Source organism: Erythranthe guttata, chromosome 10 (genome assembly GCF_056151865.1).
Source record: "Erythranthe guttata isolate IM_541 chromosome 10, IM_541, whole genome shotgun sequence".
NCBI classification, from domain to species: domain Eukaryota; kingdom Viridiplantae; phylum Streptophyta; class Magnoliopsida; order Lamiales; family Phrymaceae; genus Erythranthe; species Erythranthe guttata.
Window position 1 is genome coordinate 10,142,300 of NC_142542.1, and position 18,566 is coordinate 10,160,865.

General features: G+C 33.3%; 2 protein-coding genes across 3 annotated transcripts; one reads left to right on the top strand and one right to left on the bottom strand.

The window, feature by feature from the left end:
* Positions 1-669: 669 nt before the first annotated feature.
* Positions 670-4,972, bottom strand: LOC105966468 (tudor domain protein (DUF1767)). Its single transcript, XM_012991025.2, has 6 exons — positions 4,688-4,972; positions 4,179-4,346; positions 3,087-3,342; positions 2,781-2,969; positions 1,280-1,548; positions 670-976 (listed from the first exon to the last, which is right to left on the bottom strand). Exons 1-6 carry the CDS (start codon positions 4,970-4,972, stop codon positions 800-802), a joined length of 1,344 nt encoding a protein of 447 aa, XP_012846479.2. The 3' UTR covers positions 670-799.
* A 7,793-nt stretch (positions 4,973-12,765) lies between these two features.
* Positions 12,766-18,260, top strand: LOC105961874 (protein FAR1-RELATED SEQUENCE 5-like). 2 transcript variants are annotated; one of them, XM_088824307.1, is made up of 6 exons: positions 12,766-13,252; positions 14,162-14,270; positions 14,346-14,592; positions 15,629-16,115; positions 16,204-17,865; positions 17,995-18,260. In XM_088824307.1, exons 4-6 carry the CDS (start codon positions 15,631-15,633, stop codon positions 18,155-18,157), a joined length of 2,310 nt encoding a protein of 769 aa, XP_088680433.1. In that variant the 5' UTR covers positions 12,766-13,252; positions 14,162-14,270; positions 14,346-14,592; positions 15,629-15,630; the 3' UTR covers positions 18,158-18,260. The 2 variants fall into 2 exon arrangements, with proteins under 2 accessions (XP_088680433.1, XP_012841592.2); XM_012986138.2 differs by lacking the exons at positions 12,766-13,252; positions 14,162-14,270 and having other exon boundaries at positions 14,320-14,592.
* Positions 18,261-18,566: the final 306 nt, after the last annotated feature.

Sequence of the window (18,566 nt, forward strand, 5' to 3'; positions counted from 1 at the left end):
AACATTCCTAAAATAGCAAAATTTCATTTTTAAGTGGCGAAACGACATCGGGTCACCGAAACCTGACGTGATTCATGAGCAAGCTCATGGTATTGTCCGTCTTGCTGTTTTTCTAGGGGTAGAGTTTTTTAATTTCTATTAAAACTCAAAAAACCCTAATCTACGTGGAAAAATGATCACTTTGAAAGAGAAATGGAAAATGAGTTAAAATCTAATTTAAAAAGAACTCACAATTCCAGAAACAACACAGCAGACAGAATCCTCATCTGATGTTTCAATGAATTGATATGAATTTTCTAAAACTTTCATAAAATAGCAAAATTTAATTTTTCAGAGACCAAACGACGCCAGATCACCAAAACCTGACGTGATTCATGAGCCAATCTCATGAGTTTTGTTCGTTGGTCTGGTTTGCTTGGGATGGGATTTATAACGTGCTATTTAAACTCATAAAACCTTAATAAATCTAGAATAACGATCATTTTGCATAAAAAATAGAAAATGAGTTAAAACCTAATTATAATAGATCTCCCAATTCCAGAAACAGCGCAACTGACGGAATCCTCATCTAATTTTCATTGAATTGATATGAATTTTTTGAAACTTTCCTAAAATAGCAAAATTTAATTTTTAAGAGAAGAGAGAGAGAGAGAGAGAGAGAGACTGCAGTTTGTAAATTAATATGTACCTATTGTTCGATCCGCTTATGCTAAAATACGCAAATTGAATATTCAAAGTTAAACAATGTAGTCTGCAAACAAAAAGAGGAAAGGGAAAGGAAATCGGGAAAAAAAATGATTTAAAATTGACCTCTTCCTCTACCGCCACCTCTCCTTCCCCCTCCTCTTCCTCTTCCTCTGGCCCTTCCCCTGCCTCTAAATTCGGTTCCACCGAAAGAATTGGCGTCATCTCTTTCAAAATTGAACATGCTCATTTGTATACTTTTAGCCTCCGTCACTTGAGGACCCTCTTGTCCCTACACGTGTTGAAAAGAATATCAGATACTGGCCGAATAAATTTTCTGTATTTACATGGACAGATTACGAGAAATAAACTCTTATCTACAATTTAAAAAAAAAAAAAAAAAGAAGAAGAAAAAGAAAAGTGGCTCAATCACTCAATACAGTAACTATAGAAGCTAAAAGACGTATATCTTCCCAACTATTTATAAGGAATGGGAGCAAACTTTTGTGAAGCTAACACCATAACAAGAATAAGGTTACTCTGCATGACACATCATTATTCAGAAAAAGGAGAAAATATATAGAGAGAGAATTACATGAATATCTTCCAAATCAAATTGCTCCTGCAGTTGTCTAGCAAGATCCTCGTCTTGACGGATATTAGAATGGTCGTGTGATGTTGGAAGATCAATTCCTGTTTTTGTTCTTCTTCTTTCCCATTCATCGAGAGTCATCAAAGATGATTCTTCCTCTTGAAACCTTTCCCTATTATGCCTCTGACCTCTAGAAAAATTCTGCTGACCTGTTGTTTTCTGGAGAAGTTTCTGTGCAGCCACTTGATTTTGAACAGGTACAGATGCAGTTACTGTAATAGATTCAGTCATGTTACTACCACCATAAGTACTAGAAATAAAAATCTTATGTTTAAGGTCTTTACAAGTGTGTATATGTACAACAGAGAGAGGACACATAAATGCAAGCAAATTCTTCAAATGTATATGTTTCATTAGACTATAATTTGAATCCTAGTTCTTCAAATCTTTTGTTTATAGGAAAATTAGGAAATTCTTCAGCAGCAAATTCTTGTTTTTATTTTGATGGAAGAATCTTATTTTGACTCGTGTAATAATTCTAACTCAAATACGGGATATATAAAGATAATTTTAGAATTAGGGCTCTAACTCAAATGCTAACCCAGTCTTGAAGCCGGGTATATGCCAATAGCTAATAGAGTTTATGAGATTTGTGGCTGCAAAGGCTACTGAAGGGTTTAAAAAACAAGCAAATGAAGTTCTATTATGACAACAGAGCAGTATTGAGCATAATGATGCGCATAATTAAATAAAATACGACAAGAATGATCATAATGAGACTGAAAGACATTTCATAGAGAGAAACTTGAGGCACGAGTTACTTGCATGATTTACATCTATGTACCAACTTCAGGGGAAATGCCGAGAATAGTTAGGATTAAAAAAAAATTGGCTTCTGGTTTATTTACTTGTATCCCCCCGTACCTTTACTATTATCTACGAGAAGAACCCAACTATTTACTTCCACATTCTTACAGTTACCTTCTAATGCCAGAAAACTTTTAGATGCATCCTAAATAGCTTTTCGTCCCTTATCTCTTTTGTTATTTAGTAAGATTTTCAACTATTATTGCCTTTGATATGATATCATAGTTTAATAAATAAGATTGAAGTTTTAAACCAGCACCAAAATGTCCCCTTAAATACGTTATATAAGCATATACATCTGGCAAGGAATCAATCGGAAAGTATATTTTTAAAGATAATGAGACCCTATGTAGTTACTTTGCTTCCTTGAATCGTTCCTATTTTGTTTGCACAAAAAAAGCCCATCAACTCTAATTTTACGATGAAATTCGATTGTATCCAATTAGTGTTCATCATCATGCCATCATATGCATGAGACATTAAACTTTCAGTAACCGTGTTTGTCCCATGCAATTGTATGTGTAAAATTAAACCTTCTAAAACTCACTTTTGTTGTTTTTATAATACTTAAGAATCAGTTTGATAGCCGAAAAAATCACTGAACACATTTTCCAGCTTATCTTAAATTAAGACACACCTTTTGGTCTGGCTGGGGCGGTTGGTTTTTCAGTGTTCTCACCAACATTGTGAAGCAGCTTGGCATCATTAGTTACGCTATCCATGGTTGCATTATTTTTCAGGAGCCGGGAAGTGTCACTCAAATTTGAAGATTCACCTTTTACAGCCATACTTTGTCTCAAGTTCTTCGATGATGTAGCAGAAAACCCTGTGGTCCAGAAAATGATTACAAGTTTTAAAATGCTTTTAACAACTAATCATTTAAAGTTCTTCGGCAGAAAAACATGTTTTAGAAGAAATTTTAAATCCTAAATATATCGTGCACCTGTAGTGTGTGCAGAAGCATGCATTCCTTTAGTTCCTTGCACCGATGCCCGAATTTGGAGCTTTTCAAAAGGTGGAGGACAATCTGATGAATTTTCTTGCGAGAGCCTTAAGGTGTTGCGTGGAACATCCATATACTTGCGCTTCAATAGCCATTCTTCATTAAGTGACTGAACAATACCCCCTAAAACGGTAATTGTCTTTTCGTTCAAACACAAAATGCTGCTATAAATATGAGCTTTACCCTGCACTCGGACCTGAAATTCAAGAAAAAAAATAGGATACTCTGAAGTTCAAACATACTATGCTAATTGGGCTATGGTAGGTCCAATTCAAAACCCCCCATAAGCAAAGATAAGAATTTTCCATAATTGCAGGCCCGCCCGAAAGTTACTGCACTAACCATACATCAAATAAGACCTAATTATTTAATTAGTGATGGCTTATCTCACCAAGCAGACAAGGACTTAATCTAAAGAGAGTATCCCCGTTACATGCAGTTTCCATGCCATAACCAAAATGGTGTTTTACAACACTGTTCCGTAGACTGGTTATTTAGCTTCAACATAAATTTTCATTTGAGCTGATCTGTTAGTTAGCCGTATATGGCCAAACATGAGGCGAAAAGACAATAGAACATGTAATTATCTGCATCAATCGTCATTAAAGAGGCCACATAAACAAATTATCTGTGTTCTGATCACTCTTCACATAAAAATGCCTACGGTTAAGACCCTTTTCGGGTTACCTATTAATCCAACTGATAGTAATCTGGAAAAAAGTTGTTGTATTTGCACATAAAAACCTGAATCTCATTATGACGTCAAGATTTAAAAAGCAATAATGCAATTTCAAAATGCCAGTACTTGTCTTAAAGTCATAGAACCATCTCATCAGCCCAGCCAAACACCCTCCCCCCGCACGCACGCACGCACACACACACACACACAAACACTAACACAAACGCACACATAATATTTAAAGTTTCTGGCAATCGGCTGATAAGTGATCCAAAAGTAAATCAATTCAATTAATTTATCCATAAAACATGACTCAACATGATTGGCTTGAGAAAGTTGAAAAGATTGGAAACCTTAGTCCCGGGGCTAACATCTTCAGTAATGGATGGTACATTAGAGTACTCAACAGCAGTTATTTCGGAATATCCATCAGTGAGCTTCAACCTTAATAACCGTCGGTTACCCGAATTTCCTGCAGCATCAGCTACACTACTTCGGGAAATATCCCTAATTGAGCAAACCTGTTCAATACAGACACATCTTAGTCCATTTAAATTTAGAAACGCTACGAGTACTTGAAATATTTTATAAAAATGCAATAAAACGAGCATCAACGATTGCTATAATGAATATGAATTTTGGAGGCAGAATAGAAACAATGTAGTATTTAAATTCCAACTAATACTGATAAATAACTACAATGAAAGGGAATAGCACTGATAGCTTCAAAAGCAAGTAAATTTAGATCAATTTAGAGTACTGAAACATAAAAAAAAAAAAAGAAAAAAAATGCAAACATCAGTTTGTTGTAAACAATTAATTTATGGGTAATGGGAGAAATAAATAAATAATAGAGTAGTACCTGAAGGACAATAGGGCCCTGAAGATGGGAAGTTTTGCGAAGAAGAGAAGGTTCGGGGAAGCATTTCCCACCAATTGATCTCAAGTCCAAGTTGAGGAGCTCTCTTTCAATAGAATCGACAGTGGACGTAATCGATAACTGATCTGTAATGAGTCCTCTAATTCGGTCAGTGTCTCTGAAACGCCAGCCTCTATCGATTAGAGCTCCTAGAATGAGCGACTCTGAAGAAGCGGAGGCGGCGGAGGCGGAGGCGGAGGCGGAGGCGGAGGCGGTGGTGATATCCATATGTATTGTCAATTCAAGGGGCTGGGTGGCGGTGTCATCGTGGTGTAATTCAAGAGGTTTTGGAAAGTGTTTGATGTATGTGAAAATTTTGGGGGATAATTTAACTGTACACCAAATTAACGGCGAACTGTTCAGGCTGCGAAGATTGCTGGGTTTTGACAAATTGAAATTACAAATTAATTCATTTTTTTTCCTTTTAATTATTATTATAAGGAAATGTCATTTACGCATACGGAGACACGGTGACTTTGACATGTGTCGTTAGTGACTTAGGTGTGGACATGTGTCCTTAGTGACTTAGCATTTTCTTATGTTAAATATGAGGAAGAAAATTGTATTGTAAAAAGACTACTATACCTTTAATAAAAGAATATCTTTTGCTCTTGAATTTCTACATTGTGTCTCTATTTTTTTCACCAACACAAATACACAATTATATTTTTATTTATATATTTCTATTTAATTTGCCATATTGGGAATTTCATCATGCATTTTTCAAACCATAACCACCTATTGCAAATGAGTAATATTATATCTCTATTGAATTCAATTTCGTATAATCGATAAACGAACTAATGGGAATTATTTCACAGCACGAGAAAAAAAATGGGTTATGTATTTTTGTTTATCTTATTTTCCATTTATGTTATTTTATAAAAATTTAAATCCTCGATATTAAATGGTGAACCGAATACTACGGTATTTTATACGCCACCAATTTTAAGAGGAAAGAAATGATGTATTATATATACTTATGTGTTCATTGATTGTGAAAAAGAGAAAAAAAAATATATCTGCATACCATTCATTACTTCTTAGGACATGGAAATAATTTAGATTCAATGTAGATGTATAAATGGTTATGAATTGGTTATTTTCTAAAGGGTTGCATGAAAATTGTTTTGCATCTTTCGTGGGAATAAAATGATTTGGCCGGTTAAAATCAATTGAATTTGATAATTTATTATTTGAGTATGGAAACAAGATTCACATATACGTGCTTTACTTAATTGCTCAACCTGTAAGGTTATTAATTTGAAATTAAGTTTGTTGCTAAGGATCCTTATGTATTAAAAATTATTTGATTGGGTACAATGTGAATGTGGCCCTTAAGAAAGTTGACAATTTTCAGATGATAAAATCTTCCATGAAAATAAGTTTGGGCTTAGCTGGGTCCCTATAGATATTGCTCCAGATATAATATCTGTAGAGACTAGGATATGGCAGCCCTTGTAAAAGGTCTTAAAATAAACTCCGAACATAATGTTCGTAGAGATGGTGGACTTCGTAGTCTCCAATAATAGCCGATATAGAAGTCGTAAATAAAACTCTGGGTGTGATACCCGTAAAGTCATTAAAAGTTGTGATTCCGCTCAAAGGCAAATAAGGCAATTAAAATAAAATTAATTGGGTGATGTACCCATATAAACGATGGACATTTTTCTAAAATGGTCTATTGAAAGGTTATAATAAAATTAAATATGAGGTTAGGCCTAGAATCGTCGAGATGTTCTTAAATTGACTAGAGTGGATGTAGATATTTCCACCAATATAATCATTTGGTTAAAATAAATTAAAACTCATGAGTTTATTACCTACAAAATATATTTTGGCTTATGAGTAAAAGTTATATAATTGAAATCATGCATGGTAATATTTTTTAATGATTACGATATAACTCTTTCGATGTAATGGTTTTCGAGATTGAATTTATTTATTTATGGACATATCTCCCTTGGACGACATATACCCGAGGTTAAGCATATAATATTTTCTCGAGATAAATATAAATGACGTCAAATTTAAATACTTCTCTCGGATGATATATTCCCGAGATTGAGCTAATTTCTAAGATAAAATTTATATCTCTCTCGGATGACATACACCCGGGATCGAGTTTATAATATCTCCCTCAGACGATACATTCCTGAGTTCGAGCTTAATTATATATTCCCCAAATAAAAATTTACGACTCTCTAGCTCGGACGATTTATTCCCGAGTTTAAGTTAGTAAAACTCCATTGGATGAAATATTCCCAATGTCGAGCTTATACACCCCTGATGATATTGGCAATATTTCAAAGTTAATTCGATATGTCTACTAATTGTGTAACATGTACATATCTCTCGGATGTTAAATTCCCGGGATCAAGTTTGCAAAACTCCCTCGAACGAGAAATTCTCGAGGTTGAAATTATATATCTTTCTTGGATTTTAATACCCAAGATTGAGTTAACATTTTATGGACACATTATTTAATATGGAGTACACATACACTAAGTGCTAGTCTCTTAATGGGAAAGGCCGATATCCTCATTGGTGGCGTAACCCTTCAACTAGGAACACGTTTAAACGTTATAATACTAAAGTAAATATCTCACGATCATAAAGATCAATTACTAGTACTTGTAATAACTATAAGGACTATACCTATGTTTGTGACAAAGGGCCAAAGATATAGAATGTCAAGGTGTTTTTATCATTAATGCGAAAAATGTTTATTTATTACAAGAATAAATGGAAAGACCACAGCCACATGTTGGCTTGTTGGTCACCTACTCTAACAATTCCTTCTTTAGGACGGTCCAGGATTTGAAATCCGAAGTATTGATATCGGGTCTCGTCATATGGTTGGCGTGGTTTGTATCATTTGGTATGAGAGCCATCTTCCTAAGAAGGTTTCGCCTATCCTTTATCTTTATTTTTGTGCCAATCTTTGTTTTCGTGTCTTTGTTTTGTTTTTTGTTTCGTTTCTATTATTGTTGAGTCTTCTAGTCTTTCGTTTTGTCTATTTAGAGTCCATAAACAAATAAAAAAGAAAAAAAAATCAAAATTTATTTTTTGTTTGAAGTTTCTTTGAGTCTAAGTTAGGTTTTGTCTAGAGTCCATATAAAAATTGAAAAAAAAGAACGAGTGAGTTTTGTTATTCATTAATCTCGTGAACTCTATTACGTTTCTTTCTTGTGGCGTCAACATTATAACTTTGGTTCGTGGTTCTATATAGCCATTAGGTGAAGTTGGTTGTTCCATACTTCCGGTTTGCGTTTCTATATAAACGTTAGGTTTGAGTGCTAACAAGGAAAATTTAATCTTGTTTATTAGATGGGGAATTTCATTATTAATTGTTCGTATATAAAAAAAAAAGTTCCAGATACAGCTAAGAACTTTCTGCCTCATGGATTCGCTTTCAAAACTATACGCTCATTAAAAGGAATCGAATTCGATGACGAATTCTTTTGAAGAGAGAGAGAGTATGATATGATCCTAACTAACTCCAACACGAAGAATTGGAAGAAGAGAAAGCGTGCGAATTTAATGAAGTTGTTCGTGTTCGTAATGGTAAGAATCAACACAAGGGAGTTGATTGAAGAGTCTATGGTGTGGAATTGGAAGAAAAGGAAGAGGGAAATTCGTTGGACAAGTCGAATTTCATACGTCCCGAAAGTCCCGTATAATTCTGGCATAGTACATTATTTGGCTTATTACTCTCTCATCTCAAGTCGAATTAAGGGGATTAGAATTGTTACGGAAAGCCAACTTAAAGATATAAAACTTTGATGTTTTGATCAGAGAGCGATTTGGTGTGGAAGAGGTCAGAAATCTAGCTTGAAGTTAACAAACGTTCACAGCCAAGTGTCTACTCGAGTTATGAAGAGTGTTCGTGTGGTCGACATGATGTTTGGAGTTTGCATTTAATTAAATTACGTTTTTATATTAGGATTTCATATATTTCTATTATTTTAGAGTTATTTATGGCTAGAATTTTCTTATTTATTAGTTTCCTTATTATAGCTTAGGTAAGAGTGATTTTCCTTGTGAAAAAAGGAATTTTTTTAGATGTTATAAATAGGTTGCCATTTTGACTTATTTTAATGGACGAATTTTGATGATTAAATTGAGATTATTCTCTTTAGTTCTTTAAGAACTTTCGAATGGATTCCGTTATGTTCACCCCGACTTATCAATCAATCTTCCACAATTGATTGTGGCGTCTTCACATACCAAGGTTCTTGCCTCTTTATAGGCAGCGGGTCGCGGTTCCACCTTTGATTCCTTCTTTAGGACGGTCCGGGATTTAAAATCCAAAGTATTGATATCGAGTCTCGTCACATGGTTGGCGTGGTTTGTATCAAGAAGCTATAAGAAGAAAGGCATTTAAGACGTCTACATGATATCAAATTTTTATAACTAAAATGAGAAGAGAAAAAACCCTTCGTTAAGGTGAAACCGACCAAAACATGGTTAATAGATCATACAAAAATTGTCAAAGATGCAAACAGATGAAGAACTCAATTGCCATAAAAGCCTAGAGAAACTCATCTCAGTAACATAAGTTAGAACATATAAATAAACACGAATTAATATAAAATACGTAAAACACTTTTGAAAAAGGCAGCAAATCCATAAAAAGGACTGTTTAGTTTGGACACGAATAAAAATAAACTAGAAACGCCTTGTATCTAAAAATTTCCAACACAATGTTGCAATCCCATTTTATCGAAAGAATCACCTCCTAACGTCCATACAAAAATTAAATAACATATGACGAAGCTTGCTAATCTGTGTATTCATTTCAATTTTCAACATGCGACTACAATTCAAACTAAGAAATTTATTCAATTTACAGCATCGAAAAAAGGCAAGTTTACATAACTCATTTTATTTTGCTGTAAAAAAATATTACTGAGAGTTATAATCGTAAAAATGAGAAAAATAGACCTCCTCTAGCATTTCAGGATAGGTTGGCTTCTCTCTTCCGTAATTCTAGAAGGTCAAGAAAGCAAAGAGAAATCTTTTAGTGGCTTTTTCATCCTCCCATTCAGTGTCGTTCCAAATTAAACCTTGGGCTTTGAGATGTATGTTATCAATTTGCTTTTAATGGCACTTGCACTTCTTAGCTGAAAGCAAGAAAAATGAGATACATGCTCATAAACAGATTGTGTATAAATAATCCGTGTTCAATTTTAACTACTAATAGTCTATCATGTAATGAATTATTTGAGTTTTTGTCCGTTATGTTAATCTACGACATTCATCAACAATTCAATTCTCTCCCAACTTCCCTTTTCTTACATGAGCAACAAATCTTAAACTTAGTTTCATTTATCAAATACCTGCAATATATGTATAATTTAGCAAGTGGTATTACCCACTTTGTAGCATTCCTCTGAACCACTAGATTGAGGCCTCAAACTTGAAAATTGAGACATAAGTCTTGTAATATGAATAGCTACAAATAGCAATCATGGGCATCCTAAGTAACCTAAAGCAACTCAAATTCAATGATAAACCATCATAAAGAGCACAACACTTGTCGAGTGACCAGCAAATAGTAACACTACAAGCCGAATTAATATGATGTGTGTATATCAAGTGCAATAATACCTCGGCATTTTCAAATGACATAAAAATCAGATATACGTGTTGTAAATTTGCAATGTCCTCACAGCCTGAAATTGTTATATCAGTGGATTTCTTTTCGACCTAGACCTGGACCAGACCCAGGTTCATCCCTCTGCAAATTAAAAACAAACAAATTGCATAATTATGAAAAGAGTACGACTAAGAAATCAGGAGAAGAACATACTCGGAAGATCCAACATGACTGGTTGATGATACACTCGTTGCTCCATTTGGATTTGGTGAAGTGGGGGCTCCAATGGATGTTCTGTTCCATGGCAAATTCCAGCAGGACCAGGGTTCGCCGGAACGGCGCTGGAACGGCCAGAACGGAACGGGAACGGGAACGGTGCCCGCCGTTCCGGAATCCCTAACAAAACCGTTTTCTCCACATGACGCGGCGGACCACCGACACGGGTGAGACGTAGCCGGGAAACGGCGCCGGGACAGTCTGAACGGCTCCGGAACGGTCTGACCCGGAAAAAATTAAAAAATTAAAATAAAAACAAAATTGGGAACGAGCTAATTTGTAAAAGAAGAATCTAAATTATTTTTTAAATTAAAAGAAGAGTTTAAATTAAAAGAAGTGTTTAAATTATTGTTTATTTTTTTGATGGAGTTAAGAGCTAATTTTTGGGGATAATGGGACCCACTAATCCCTCTAATTCCTTATTAGAGCAACTCCAACGGGGTTATTAAATGGGTTATCAAACCCCTTAACCTCCATTTGACTCCCCAATTTTAAAAACTCTCTCCTCCAATGGGGTTATTAAAATAGGGTTCTATTTTGATAACTCATCACTCGGGGAGTAAAAATACATTCCAAAGAAATAGTTATCAAATATTCTCCTAAAAAATAGGAGCACGTGAAAAAAGAAAAACCTCAACATAATTGAGTTTTCTTTTCTTTACGTAAAAATTTCAACGGAATAAAATTAAATTATCTACATCTTCAACAAATTTCCACTGAAAAAAAATCTCAACAGAATAAAATTAAATTCTCTACGCCTTCAACATATTTTTTTTTCTTTCTCTAAAGCTTCAACAAAGTTTCACGGAAAAAAAGAATCTCTATTTATATATAATTTTTTTTTCTATCGAAAAGGTAAAAACTTGATTAATATTGATTTTGAACATAGCTTACCAGAAAAATCGGTTTGTATGATTATTTAAAATGGATTAAAAACTAAATAATATATAAATAATCATAAATTTGTTTGATAATTGTTTTTTGATACTTGTGGTTGGAGTTCACTAGTTGTATAGAGATATCAAAGTATAATCCTAATTATCAAATGAGTATTTGATAACCCCATTTGATAACAATGGGTCGGAGTTGCTCTTAATAGGAGAAAGTAACAATAAGTAAAAACATGACTATACTTTATGTATTTAACCTAAAGAGAAATAGCAAATAATTTTTTTTTTTGAAAAAAAATAATAAATAAAATTGAAGAGTATGATTCTTAAAAAATTGAAAATAAATATCAAAATAGAAATAATAAATAAATAAAGAAAATTCAAATATATATATATATATATATATATATATATATATATATATATATATATATATATATATATAATATTAGAATTTTATTTAACTTATTTTTGCTTTCAATATTCTGTTACTTCAATATAATCATTTTAATTTGAATTTAATTCATCACACTAATATGTGTACTACATTAAACATAAATATGTGTTTTAATTTTGTTTTTTATTGTTTTTTTTTTAAATCTAATTTGTGTGTATATATAAGTTTTTTTATTAAAAAAAAAAAGAAAAGAATTGAATAAAAGAATTGAAAAAAAAAATTAGAAAAATAAAATATAACAAAGCCCATGATGAAAAGTTATGTCAAATATAAAAGAAATTGAAAAAATAAATTATGTAACAAAATATAAAAAAAGCCCATGCCATACAGAGAAGTTATGTCAAGTATCAATTATAAAGAATTGAAAAACAAAATTAAATAATAAAATATATAAAAAACCCATGCAGCAATTCTGTCAAATTTATGCCCACCCATTATTTGTAGTGTAATGAATGTATGGGCGACGGTATGGCAACATACATATTGCCCATACATTCTTCGCTATAAATAGATTGTTGCGTGACTGTAAGTTTTAAAATTATATTTTCATTACATTTTCAGTAAACATAAATATTTGCAAATTTTTTCTCAGTTCGTAAACATAAACATTTGCAAATTCTTTTTCAGTTCAATAATAATAATTCTTCTTTTATTTTATCTTAACCTCAGTTCATTAATAGGATAAGAAAAAGAAGTATTCAACTACCATCAAATCTTCTCTTGTTAAAAGGTACAATTTGATATGTTTATATTTTTTTTAATTTATAATTCGTATGTTACTAAAAGTTTGTAGTTTATAATTTATTAGTTATATTCATAAATTTTGACCTTTTTTTGTAGTTTACAATTTGTATTTTTAAGCAGTACCAAAATTAGTAGGGGTTGTCTAGGGTCCGAGAGGGTTGTACTTCTCGGACCGTAATCAGCCAATAAGAATAAGACACGTAGGATTAGTACGTACCCAGTAAAAAATGTACGATGCCTACCCTATAAATTAAATTACATAAAAACCCCTAAAACTAAAAGTTAATTATAAACTAATAATTAATCACTAAAAATAATTACAAGCAATAATTATCATAAAATATTTAATTTTCCTGCATTCATCCCTCTGAACCTTTCTCCCTCTCTTCCCGTCTCCTCTCTTCTTCCGGCCGACGATTGAGCCGCTCTCAACATCTCTTCTCGGCAGAGACCCTTCATCCACGAAATTCATCTTGAAATTCGATACACCGCGTATGCGAGAGTGTGAGGTGGGTCGCTAAGATTCAACCCTGAAATTGGTAACTATTGGATTTAAACTTTTAGTTTCGATTTGCTTCGTTATATCGTTTCACAATTAAGTTTATTGTGTTTTGAACAAAATCATCGTTTTTTTATTATCACTTTCAAGCCTCTGTAATTCGTTACTTAATTGATCGTGTGAACTTTTGTGATGCACAACAACTGTTTGCTAAAAGTTCTGAATGGAATGGCCATTTGAGTGGGCAAGAGAATATTGGGGTCTGCCTTTCTTGTTCAACTAGTTTAATTGTCTCCATCATTCTTTATCCTCATCAAATACATTGGCCTTGTTGGCCTTCTATTCTCCTTTAACTGTATCATTTTTCCCCTAATTTCCCCTAGATCAAACAATTCTGATGGATTAGGTGATAAAAAATTCCAAGTGACAATTTTTTTATTAGATGATCAAGAAACAGACGAGTACAAAACCGAAGGTGTAAAACTCGAAACTATAAAGGCTTTCATTAAAAAAAAAACCAAGAAAATCGAAGAACTCGGAAGAACATAAAGCAATAAAGAAGCTTTTGCTGTTGCTATTCATGACCTCAAGGAAACAAATGAGTTAGCTTCACAGTTGGAAGCTAATGAACAAAGGCGAAAACATGGGGGAAAAATTGTCCAAAAAAGTGAAAATTTCTTTTCTTGCATGACGTAATTAACGAGTTTGGGACGAATGCATTTGGAAAGTTATGCTTCTGCCCTTGGGAATGTTTACTCTTTCGGGTCGAGATTTCGTGCAGAGAGATCTGATTCGAGAAATTGTTGGCCGAGATGTGGAAGGTTGAGATCGAAATGGCTTTCTCCGAAATCGAGATCTATTTTTTTAATTTTAATTTTATTTTAATTTTTAATTTGTACATTATATTATTCCATGCATGTTACTTATAAATATAGGTGCAATTTTCCAGAATCCTAGGGAGTGTGCAATTAACTTCTTGAAGTTTATTTGCAAATGGATGTTATAAAATTGCACGGAAGATTTGAAATCCGTCTCTTACACAGAAGCAGTTGAAGCAGGCAAAAACTTTGTCCTTACAATTTTTTAACCAAGATTTATTTATGTTCTAAATTTTGATTGGCCTTATAAAACAGGTGCCTGAGGGTAAATTCGAGACGAAAATCGAGTGGGGTGTTCCACTGAATACAATTGGTCATCTTATTCCTCTCTCACCGGCCGTCTTTTCTTCCGGCCGACGATTGGTCATATCTGGAGATCTTTTCTTTGGGTAGAGTGAGAATTCAACAACAAGATTCATCGTCTGAGATTCGAGGCACCACTACGCCAGAGTGAGGCCGTCAACCACGAGGAGGATTTCGAAAGATCCAACTCTGTAATTTGGTAAGTATCGAATGTAAATTCTTGTTTCATAGTTTATTGGTTATATCGATTTCACAATCACTTCTGTTGTATTTTATTATGTTTTGGCCCTGTTGCATATATCACTAAGTATTTAAAACATGTGATATTGCTATTTTTGAATAAAATTGTTTTGTGGTAGTTCGATACTTGAATTTAAATTTCGTATTAAGATTTTAATTTCAAGTGAGCCTTGCCATTTAAGATATTTAAATGCTTTTGTCGTTAACTTTTTTTTTTTTTTTCTTTTGTACTTTGATACTTGAGTTTGAGCCTTGTGAATTATTTACATGCTCTATAAATATACAAACTCGGGATCACGAAACTTTTGTTTTTTTTTTGGGTTTTTCTGTTATTTGGATGAGTGCTCATAAATGTGAAATTGTTTCTGATATTTGGATTCTCTGGTTGATCAATTATACGCAACTGGATTACCAGATTAATCTGAATCAACTATAGTAATATCGTCATGCTTATAATTTCGAAAGAGTAGAGATTTGCTTACATGATCTTCAATAATATGTGTAACTCATCGTAATTGATTTCTTGAATTTGTAGACCTCCACTCTTGTAATCAATCAGTAGGAATGTGAAATAGAAATATAATCAATTGTTGGTTCTTTTCCTATTCATCATATGTTGTAAACACTAATAATTCCTTTTATAAATTTATTTTATTGGAAAGAAGGCAGAGCAAATGTAAAATTGGGATATCACAGTAAAAAAAATGCACCAAATCCGCCCATATATGCCCCTCATCTCTTCATAGGCGGCAATGTTCTGCTGAATCATGTAGTGGTTCATTTTCCAACTCTCTTGATTTATAAATTATAAATAAATATCTGCTATAAATTATTTTTTCTCTTATTAGAAATTTTATTGATTTGCTTTCATTTTTATTTTTTTATAAATCATATTTTGTAGGTATGGATTTTGATACTGAAAATGAAAAATTCTCTTATTAGAAATTTTATTGATTTGCTTTCATTTTTATTTTTTTATAAATCATATTTTGTAGGTATGGATTTTGATACTGAAAATGAGAAACCAATTTCACCTTCTAATAAGGACGAAAGTAATTGCATGGATGATAGTAAGCATGATGATATGAACTATCATGGTATAAATCATTTAGGTGATTCAGTTGATTTCAATTTTGAGAATATCAATGAGGATGCGGTTAGACAACTAGTATTCGAAAGTCTTGATGATGCAGAGAAATTTTACACATTGTATGCCGGTGTAGTTGGTTTTGGCATTAGGAAACAAGGTGTAAAACGTAAAACCGCGGATGACATCATAAAGTACAGGGAATGGGTGTGCGCATGCGAGGGATTCCGCAGACGACCGAAAGCTGACTATACTAGGAAACGAGAGGCAAAAGTTGTGACCAGGTGTGGTTGTATAGCATGCTTTCGTGTTGCACATGACCGTTTTTCAGGGCACTATTCAGTGACAAAGTTTGAGCGTCAACATAATCACGATTTACGAGGTTACAAGAAAAGGTATAAAATCTACTAGTTTATTTTAGTCGCAACTTTTATTGTTATTTGCATCAATTTTTTAAAGTTCATCGTTTGATTCTATTAATAGGTACATTTCAATGCCCGACAAGTGTATGCTGAATTTAATTACAGATGCCGGATTTAGGCCGTGTCAAGCTATGGATTTGTTGGAGCAACTTGCTGGAGGTGTTGGAAAAATATCTTTCACAAGAAAGGATGGTTACAATTGGTTGAACAGTATGCGATTAAAAAGAATCGAAGGCGGTGATGTGAATACGTCATTAGCTATATTTGAAAGCATGAAGATAAAGGATAGTGAGTTTTTTTACAAATACACAGTGAATGACCAAGGGGCACTTTCAAAACTCTTTTGGTGCGATGGAGCTTCCAGGGCTGAGTATGAAATATTTGGCGATGTCTTAATATTCGATAGTACATATAAGACAAACAAGTATTTTTATCCTCTGGTTATTTTTTCTGGTACCAACAACCACGGTTCAACGTTTATTTTTGGTGCATCTTTTATGTACAACGAGACAATTGAATCATATCGATGGTTGTTGCAAGCATTTCTTGAGGCAATGAATGGCAAAGTTCCGGGTTCTGTGTTAACAGATCAGGACTCATCTATGGTAGCAGCAATTTCATCAGAATTTCCTGGAGCGAAACATAGGCTTTGTAGTTGGCATCTTGGGAGAAATGTTCGACAAAATATAAAAGTGGCAGATTTTTGTTCTGATTTTATGAGATTATTGAAAGAACCGTGCTCCATTGATGAGTTTGAGATAAGCTGGCTTAACATGGTTGAGATGTATGAGGTAGCAGAAAAGCCATGGGTTATTGACATGTACAAGAAAAAAGAGATGTGGGCAGAGGCATATTTTCGTGGACATTTTATGGCCATGGCATGTACAACTCAGAGGGCTGAATCTATGAACTCATTGATCAAGCTTGCGGTCACTCAAATGATGAGTTTTGCCGAGTTTGTAAATCAATTTGAACGCAAAATACAAGGGTTAAGAAGTTCTTTCCTTAGTCAGCAAAACGATTTAGAAAAATTCAAGCCTGCTGTCAGAGAGAGTCCTCTTCAAGGGCTTGAGAAACATGCTGCTAGTATATGCACGAAACAAATTTTCTATATGATACGTGAAGAGATTGAAGCAGAGCAAGGTCTTTTGGTGGAAAATCATATTAAGATAAGTGAAGAACATTGTAAATTTATATTTAAAAATTACAACAAATCTGATGATGCACGGTATTATGTAATTATTGACAAGTTTAATAGTATTTTCGCGTGCAGTTGCCTGAAGCTTGAGTCCGAGGGTGTGCCCTACCGACATATCATATCGTCCTTCAAGTTTATGGGGATGACAGAGTTTCCAGAAAAAAGTATACATACCCGTTGGCTTCTTGATACGGGTAGAATACTGAAAAGTAAATTTCCTGAAGCTATCCCAGTAGTTGGACGGCAACAAACACGTTTTGCGCATTTAAATAAGGAGTTTCTTCACTTGTCTTACCTATCATCTCACACGGAGTCCAAATTTGTTGAATGCCTCACGCAAGTAAGAAAATTTTCCAATGAGGCAGCCGAAGAATTCTCAAAGCACGACGTCAATGTTGATAGCATGTCTTTTGAAAATGTTGACGACCCCCCAGTATGTACAAAATCTAGCAATGTTAATGATCCTAAACGAATAAAGACGAGAGGGGCAAGTCGTGCTAAACAACAAAAATGTAGTTTTTGCAGGTATGTGTGTACTTTGAATTGGTTTTAAGCAAACTCATGTCTTATAATATTTGTTGTTTGTCATGTCTGAAAAAAAAGAAAATGTTATTTGTCAATAGTACTTATTGTTTGTTATGCTATTTCTTGAAGGGAGTTTGGGCATAAAGCTAGCACATGTATTGTTAATCCTGACACTGCCTCTCGACGTACTAATGCTCATGCCAAGAAGTCAAGATTTAAAAAAGGAACCAGTAATAAACATCAGGATGGTTCTCAAAATTCAATAGAAACATCTGATAGTTTGATATGTTGATGTTTTTCTTCATTTTTTGAATAGTTATTGAAATTTTGATATACTCAAATTTTTCCTTTTATCATCTAAAATTTATATGGTTTATTTCCAGATATTTTATTGATTTTTGTTACATGTTTTTGTATATCAGAGCTTACATCCACGTATTGGGCTAATTTTTTTTTTTTTTTTGAATTTAAAGTTCACTGGTTAATGAACTTGATGTATTGAATTTGTTTTATTAACCAATCTTTATCTGTATAATTGAATTTAGGAAGGGAAGGAAAAGAAAAAGAATATTTGGCCGAATGTTGAATTGTTGTAAGGCTTTGTGGGCGCCATGATTTTACTGAAAATTTTACATTTTAAGTTCTACCTGGATACTGAATTAAAACCAACAAATTTAGTTAAATACATTGGATCGATCATA